The sequence below is a fragment of the Vicia villosa genome, linkage group LG1, assembly GCF_029867415.1.
Source record: "Vicia villosa cultivar HV-30 ecotype Madison, WI linkage group LG1, Vvil1.0, whole genome shotgun sequence".
Taxonomy (NCBI): Eukaryota; Viridiplantae; Streptophyta; class Magnoliopsida; order Fabales; family Fabaceae; genus Vicia; species Vicia villosa.
This window is the reverse complement of record NC_081180.1, coordinates 93,902,692-93,911,291: the sequence shown is the minus strand read 5'-3', so window position 1 is coordinate 93,911,291 and position 8,600 is coordinate 93,902,692. Positions and strand designations below refer to the sequence as shown.

At 36.7% G+C, this 8,600-nt stretch overlaps 1 protein-coding gene across 1 annotated transcript; it reads right to left on the bottom strand.

Annotated features, from left to right (window-relative positions):
• Positions 1-2,270: 2,270 nt before the first annotated feature.
• Positions 2,271-7,193, bottom strand: LOC131643568 (signal peptide peptidase-like 1). The gene is made up of 4 exons (XM_058913820.1): positions 7,027-7,193; positions 5,850-6,763; positions 3,361-3,561; positions 2,271-2,545 (listed from the first exon to the last, which is right to left on the bottom strand). Exons 2-4 carry the CDS (start codon positions 6,645-6,647, stop codon positions 2,429-2,431), a joined length of 1,116 nt encoding a protein of 371 aa, XP_058769803.1. The 5' UTR covers positions 6,648-6,763; positions 7,027-7,193; the 3' UTR covers positions 2,271-2,428.
• Between the last annotated feature and the right edge of the window lie 1,407 nt (positions 7,194-8,600).

Here is an 8,600-nt window from a genome sequence, read left to right as displayed (position 1 = left end):
GCGGAGCCATCAGCTTCGGGGGCTTATGCATCTTCGCCTTCTTCTTCCCGTAGGAGCCGGGTGTCACCTACTCATGCATCTCTGTCGCCATCTTTCTGCATGAGACATGTCTCACCTATTCCGGAACTAGAGGTACTTGAGTCATCGAAGATACCTAAGGCACCAGAGGTACCTAAGGCAGCCTAGGAACCCCCAAACATAGGAGGCACCACATGCACCTAAGGGGTTTGGAGGAGGCCCATCAGACTTGTCGTTGCTACCTCTTTACTCTGACCATACTTCCAGACGTGTTTAGGACATATAGGTAAAATTTAGTTGGATTCATTATTTGTAAATCATATTTGTTATAATATTAAAAGTTTTTGACAATGATTTATTTTTCTGCATGATCGTGATGGTCTAAAATTCATCAACCATGGCCAGAAGATTACTGGCCTGCAGCAGCCTAATTAGCAGTAGTTTCATGATGTTTTGCGGCTATATGGGCTAAGAGAGTTGTGCATGACCAGTTATGTTATGGTTAACCATGGTATGGTGTTTGCGTTAGTAGAGAGATGGTACACGGAGACGCCATCATTTCATTTTCCACATGGTGATATGTCTATCACACAAGAGGATGTCTCATGTCTGCTGCATCTTCTGATTAGGGGGAAACTTTTACAACACAAGAAGATTCATAGAGATGATGCAATGGAGATGATGGTAGACTATCCGGGAGTTGACCCAAAGGATGCCATGAAGGAGTTAGAACCCATCTGAGAGTTTCATGTTAGGTTTCAATTCTTGGAGAAGGTGTATACACAGGAGCTGCATAGAGCAAAGCAAATTGTTGGTAATAACAAGCAGGTTGTGCAGCATAAAGCATACGCTTGACACATAGAGATAAGGATGCTATGCTTGGTCATTATCTTAATCATCTAGTACCGGAGGAGGCACAAAGTACCATAGGTCCTAGCGACTAGAGATACGCAGATGGTTACATCCAGTGGTTTGTTAGGATGTATCATCCTTATATGATGCATATGCTCTAGTAGATCCACATAGGTCACCTCATTAAGAGATACTAGAGGAGAAGCAGGCTAGGGCATGTCATGTTGTTGATGTATTTCCTAGATGTTGTTGTATCATGGAGATTGGGCAGGCGAGTATTGACAGCATACTCTTTCCGGATAGCCTTGAGGTCATGGACGTTGTAGATGCCATGATGGCAGAGGCACGGGAGACAATTTAGTACATGAGGCAGCGTAGGAACAGAGGTTCCCGAGTCCGTCATACGCATTAGTTTCTAGTATTTGTACTCTGAATTTATTATCAGTTGTATTTTATATTGACTTGTTTTGATTTTATTGTGTGCTTTAAATATATTACTTTATATGTCATTTTCTTCATATCGATTGTATGATTTAATTTATTAAAAAAATTGAAAATAATAGTATAGCTATAACATATCGTCTAATTCATCAGAGGTTTCTCTAAATCAAATTAAAAAAACTACTATCTGGTGTGGTTACGGAGATGTATCTTTGCATTTTGTTAGGTATGAATATAGAGATGCATTTCCGGAACAATTTATGTCAAAAAAAATGTGTTTCATTGAGGAATGCATTTGAGTTATTCCAGAGACACATCTCCGAAAGAAATTTTAAAAAATATATTAGATGTGTCTTAGTTTTAATGTTTTGATTAAAGCAAATGATGGATCCAAAGATGCATCTCCAAATTTTAAAATACAATTTAAAATTTTTAAAGTATTTTTCTGCCGGTTAGAATGAGATTAGAATTATCCATTATGGAGGTTGATATATATCATATTAACCACATAATGATAACATTTGTAAAAAAAAATATCTCAAAAGTATTGTCAGTTTTGATAGCCAATACAATTTGATTACCTTTTTTAATTGTACTAACTATTTGACATTACCTACTCTTCAATTTCAAATTACTCTTCAATTTATATTTAGCCAATACAATTTGATTACTTTGTTTATCGCGTCAAGCAAAATCACAAACATATGCCAACGAGAAAATACACCAACTGTCAAGTGCTTTGGCCAACGTGTTGATAGATTTGGTTGTGTTAATAGATTTAGTTGTAAGCTTACCATTACCCGGTTGTAATATCACCTTTACACCTTCGTGATGCTTAACACGATTTTGATTATCTTTCTTACATTTATCATACTTTTTAATTTTATTTAAACGACAGTTATTGTGAGAAGAATAAATTATTTGAAAAATAAGGCTTCGATTTTATCTTTTCCAAGGCATTTGTGTAACTTCTTTCCTTTTATTTTATGGTGTATGAATAAAAACATCAAGACATAACTAGAACATTTTAATGTCAACTTTCTTGGTGAGTCTCATCAGTAAAGATTCTCAGTGAATTTACAACTTTCTTTTTGGATATAAACTATCGGTTAACATACTAAACTTCTATTTCGCGGTCCTTATCATTAAGATTTTGAGTGTTTCCTTCCCATAACTCGAGTAACTCATTTTTCACCCAAGAGATCACAACTACAGGTCCCAAAGTAGAAGGCACCTGCACAGACAAAAGACAGAGAACTTTGTTAAGGGTGAAACCAAACAGTTGGATTTTGGAGCCCTCATACTACAAATTATAATTTATGATGCTACCTGTATAATGATTTGAAAAATTAAAAATTATACCTACTTACATATACAAACTTAATATAGGAAACAAAATGGGGGTTCCTCCATATATATATACTATTAATACTAATACAGAGGATATTGCATAAGGTGAACCATTGAATATATGCTTGACTCTTGAAAACAGTGCTCCATTGACAATCATGAGACTCAATTGTGTATAATTTTGCATTTGAAACTCAATCAAACAAACAACTGAACAAATTGGGTATAGATAAATATGAGGTATGTAATTTAATATGCAGTTTAAGCACTGGGCAACAGGTGACAATTGTTTTGACAATATCTGATTTGGGTCCAAGACTCAAAGTAAACAGGTTTTGACAAACAAATTGCATGTATCAAATGGCAGTGTTTCAGCAGGGTACAGACTCTAAAATATTAAATAAAAATAGTAAATTTAGACTTATTTATTCCTACAAAATAATGTACTCGATATAATGCAGTATTTCAGCATGAATAGATAGTGAGAAAGAGAAGTAAACAGTTAAAAGTTATATAGATTAAGAAATAACTGACTGCTTTCATTAACATGTTCTATAAACTAAACTTTTTCCAAAGTATATACAGAATATGATAATTGAGAGTACCAACAAAAGTTATAGAATGAATTATTAATCAGTATTGGGAAGTAGAGTTGACAGTAACACTTATCTGATGATAAAAATTGAAAAACATAATTACCAGATAGAGGAGTGCAGGTTGAGGTGAGTGAGTCAAGACACCAGCTGCCAAAGCAGTAACCAGACCAATGGCATATCCAGGCAGCGCATACCATATGTATTTGTGCCCTTTGGAAGAGTGCAACTCACTGAGATTTATTGTATCCCTGCTCTTGCGATAATCAAAGCAGAGGACCAAAGCCAGGAGCATACCTGGGATAGCCTACAAAAGATAAGCAAAAGTCATAAAACACCAAATACATAACTTTAGAAAAACCAAGACCATCAAAGTTTTTTCAAATCAGGATAAGCTTAGGCTGACACAGAACTGTAATGTTATTTTAAGCTTTAAACCACAGTATTTGATAGTGTGCACGCAAACACATGTAACACACTTCAGCATACAGAACACTTTGATCACAATATGCCCTATTTAATTATTGCACAACTCAAAAGTAGAAATTTGATGGAAACCACCTGATATATAAAAATAAAATAGAGAGAATCCCTTTAAATTACAGATTAAATCGCAGAACTTAAAGGGTCTGCACCTCTCAATGCCAAAATGGCCCCTTTTCCTATGAAATCCATGATGATCAACTCCCCAATGTCTTCCCCTATTTATTATAAACTTAAACACTGAATTAATAATATAATAATTATAATAATCACCCACTAACTCTCCTTATAATTTAATAAAGTTACAAAACTGAAGATTCTAACAATACGTCGCCCCTAAAGATTCACCTTGTTCTCAAGGTGAAAGAATGTATCCTCCTGGATCCCATAACTTGAAGCAAAAAGATTGAGTTATACATGAAATAGGATACTTTTCTCCGGGATCAAATTTGCTCACTGCTGTCAATTTTCTCATGATTGATTGTTCGAATGACGGTGACACCGATAGTGGAACTTTCTCTTTCCTAGACTTTATCTTAGGAACAACAGCAATCACCATGTGATACCCGACGTTTCGAGGTTTCGGCAACAGAGGCTGTTGGGCGAACCATTGTGGTAGTGGCCTTTTATTTGGTTCATCACTGAATCTTATTTCTCTCATTTCTGTTGTTGCAGAATTTCCTAAGTGTGACAGCAAAGATGACGTCGACGGATAGCTGAATTTGGACGGGACCGTGACATCAGTACCTTGTACTCCTCCTTCCTTGTCTAATTCTTCATCACTTCTTTGACCCTTTACTTCAGCGGCACATGTCGACGAATTTGTATTCTTCACTATGTCACCTTCACGATCTAATTTGGTATCCACTGCACAATCTTCATTTTCGCTGTACTTTTGGATCTGTGTACCTTCAACTTCATCACAAATTGTTTTCTTCAGATTGAGATGCTATTGGTTCTGGATTCTTATCATGAATTTCATCTCTGCCTCTGTTGTCCTGTTCTTTATTTTCTGAATCCTGAAGACATTCCCAAACTTCTGGTTGGAATTTCTTGAGGATGGCCTTTGAAAATTCCCACCAAACAATATTTGGATGAGTGTCCTTCCAAGAAATCCACCAATCAAGAGCATCTCCTCTCAATGTAAATGCAACAACCCACCCAAGCTTCATCTCTTCACTCATTCTTCTTGACCCAAAATATTGCTCAGCCTGGATTAGCGACCAATAGACCTCCCTTCCATCAAATCTACAGTCATATTTATGCCAAAATTTCCAGCACACCGGCAAAATCCTCCTGAATCAGAACTGCTCTATACCAGTTGATAGAAACTGGTTCTGTACAAAATAAAATTACAGAATTTTTCAGTACAGAGAAATAACACAAACAGAATGACGGGGACCAGTTTGGTTCCTTCCAAGAATTCGAGAGTCTTGGGTCTCTCCCTTCCCAAATGTTCGAGAGTTAGGTTTCTCCCAATAACCACTCAATATTTCTTCAATAAACCCCCCTCTGTTCAATGTATCTCCCTTTTATAATTACACAACACCTAGAAATGAATAGACATAACCAAGTACATAATTAACTACTGCCCACAGCAGTAACACCCCTTAACTAGCAGCCACTACCCCCCATAAAGTAACTGCCTTGGCAGAAATTTTTTCCATAACTGATATAATCAGTTTTGTCCTTTTATCTTATACCCATTTTGAGTAAGTCTAACAAAATTTCACTGAAATCAAACCAATTTGGCAGAATATGCCCGGTTCAACCTATTGGATGCAATAAGAAGTTGGAAAATAGGAGAAAGAGAGGAGGTTACAGTAAAAACTTCAGTATAGTGAACAACGACAATCTCTTCTTTTTTCATATTCTTTTAATACTGCATTTGCATGATATATGGAAGAATATTTCCCAAGAAGGTACTCAAAAAATCAAAAGTGACAATCTACACAACCAGCATGATAACAAGGAAGAAATGTATACATCAATAAATGCAATGCAACATACTACTTCATGGATTGTAAGCAATAAAAGTACAATCTAAGCCTTAGAAACAATTAACACATGGACTCATATAGTAATACAATTCAGAGAGTAAGAATGAGATACCATGTCTCCTAAGCCAAGCATCATGAACTCTGATGCACTGTTCCCTGGAACAACACCGCCCAGCAAGTTTCTTGGAAAGACAATCTTTACAGGTAACTCCAATTTCTTTGTTATTAATTGCAACCCAGGAAGACTTAAACTATTAGCAACTGTGTGCATAGGATTTGATGCTTGCTGCGTTGCCACTGATACCATAACATTCGCCCCAAAAAATCTTTCAGAGTAGAAAACCCAGAAAATGTCGTACACAAACAGACAAACGAGAAGCATTGCACAAATCTTGATGTTTGGAAGACGGACATGGCTTACAAATGCAACGCATATAGATATCCCTAACAAATTGTTCAGTAACCAATGACCAGAAACAAGCCAAGCAACCACTGTAAAAATGCACGTAAACAATAACAATCCTTGAATCCGTGTAAAAGATTTTGAACAACATCGCGAAACAAACGGATCAGCCAAACCAAACTGTGTCTTCAAACACGCAGCATAAGGAGAAAGGCAGAAGAAAAGGGACGCCACAGCAGCAACGGAAGTGAACACCGTGAGAAGCTGCGAAACTGACGAGAACAAATAGAACATCAGAAGCAAGCTACAAGAACTCATAACCGGGATCATCAATGCTTGAGACCTATCCAACGTAATAGATGCTTCTGACATATCCCGATTCCGCTCCATTTCTTTCCCATAATTTAGAGCTCGAAAAGCAGATCCAAATGTCACAGCTACTGCGGTCGTGATAAGCGTAACCGGCGCAGGCTCTAGCAAATACACAAGTCTCCAAAGCGAATCCATCTAGAATTATCTTTAAATCCAACTTTCATGCAATGTAAGGTAAAAACCAACCAAAGCTGCACAGTTTTTATTTTTCTTTTGGAAGGTAAAAACCTAAACAGTTAAAACCGTGCAACCTGCAAATAGAAAATCAAGCTTATAAATTATAGTTTCATTTAACCTAAATTCATGATCTATGTTTTCTTTCTACAGAGCAATTAAACCGAATAATGTAAGCAAAAACTATAATCAATCAATGCGCACATCGATTAAACAAATAATTAACGCGCATTAAACATTTTGAATCGATGATTTAGCAAGAATCGATGAAAATTAAACATAGAGATTAAAGTGTGATCTGAAAAACGGAAGAAGATTAGGGTTTTGGGGAGAGACTGACCTTGGACTGTTGAAAGAGGTTTGAGAAACCTCTCTGTGATGAAACGAGAATGGTAACGCCCTTTTTGCTGAGAGTGAAGTGAATGTTACTCTATCTCCGTTTTCATTTTCGCCCCTCGACTTTACTTTCTTTCTAAAAGTTTCCCTTTTTGATTCTCTTTCATGTATTATTTTTTTGTGACAAACTCGCCTCCCCCTGTGTGTACAAAGGGCGGTGTGATTAGAAAAATATAGTAATGTATTGCTGTAACGTACTACATATTATTAAACTCACTACACCCTATACGTTTCTCAGATACTATCGAATTGGCAAAATGTCCTCTAGTTTTCGTAAATGCATCTTTGGAAGTATTTTTTTTTTTAAATTTGGGTGAAAACATTTCGTAGATGCACATACGGAACACTTTCGTAAATACATCAACGGAATCAACTCAGACCCAGAAAACCAGAACAACAACATTTGTAACGATACAAAAAAACATTCATTGGTTAAAATCGGCATTACATCGAAATTTCCAACAGAAAAAAGAGAAATCGGAAAAATCTAAGAAATTACAACAGTCAAAACGATATCATTTGATCCATGCATCATTTGAATGGCATTAATGTCGTTTTCCACCTCATCCCACCAACGTTTTGTTTCTCTGATCTCAAGCGATGTCTTTGTTCTAAGCCTATGAATCCTTCTGATGACTTTGTCAGTTTTGTACTCCCCCTCTAACCAAGATATCAGGGCCCTTTTAAGTTGGTCCAAGGAATGGATAGCATGTCCATCCCTTTAGAAAATAATCGGTTCAGGAGCGAGTCGCTTAGATGATGTTCGCTGCCATTATGGTGGCCTAGGGGATGCCATTTTTGTGTTCGTGTGTAATACAACCCTAGAAACCAAAACTTTATATAAGCCCTTGGTGACTATGGACCACACAATCTCTGTCATAGAGCGTTCCGTAGGTATATCCAGGAAGGATCACAGATATTTTGCTTCCGTAGATGCACCTACGGAAAAAACCCATAATATTCAAAATTAGAGCCTTCTGTAGATACATCTAAGAAAGTATCCCTGTTAGTTTTTTTAACAGGACGGAATGCAATAGCAATAGAAGTAAATAGAAAAACCACGTAAACATATAAACTAATACTTGACAAAAAAATGATTATATTGCAATGTTAAAGAGTGCATATATTAACACTTTAAAACTAGAAAATACATCAAAAGAACCATCGTCGGCTAAATCTGTTGGTGGTTCTAATTTTGACTTTTCCTTATTTGTTTCCTTCTCGATGTTGTTCAATCTTTCGAATTCGTGCATCCTATCAGCAAAAATATTCGATCACGTCTCGGCATCTTCGGTATGATGAAGATCCCATTCCAGTGACGTAGGTGGTATGGGGCATCCCGGTTTCAAGTAAACTTGCACAAAGTGATTCGCTTTTGAAAATCATCCAATACACATAATCCGTGCATTTGAATTTGTAGGCGGTGCGGTGCGGAGTGGGAAAAAGGTTTCCGAAAAACCATAACACGTCAAGTCAATGCACACCATATCATAGGCGCATGCAATAAGATGTCTCATA

Coding starts and splice junctions, on each gene's coding strand:
- LOC131643568 (XM_058913820.1), bottom strand. CDS start 6,647: ATGGATTCGCTTTGGAGACTTGTGTATTTGCTAGAGCCTGCGCCGGTT. Junction 3,562..5,849: donor TGCTTGGCTTAGGAGACATG/GTATCTCATTCT, acceptor TATCTTTTGTAG/GCTATCCCAGGTATGCTCCT. Junction 2,546..3,360: donor AACCTGCACTCCTCTATCTG/GTAATTATGTTT, acceptor TTGTCTGTGCAG/GTGCCTTCTACTTTGGGACC.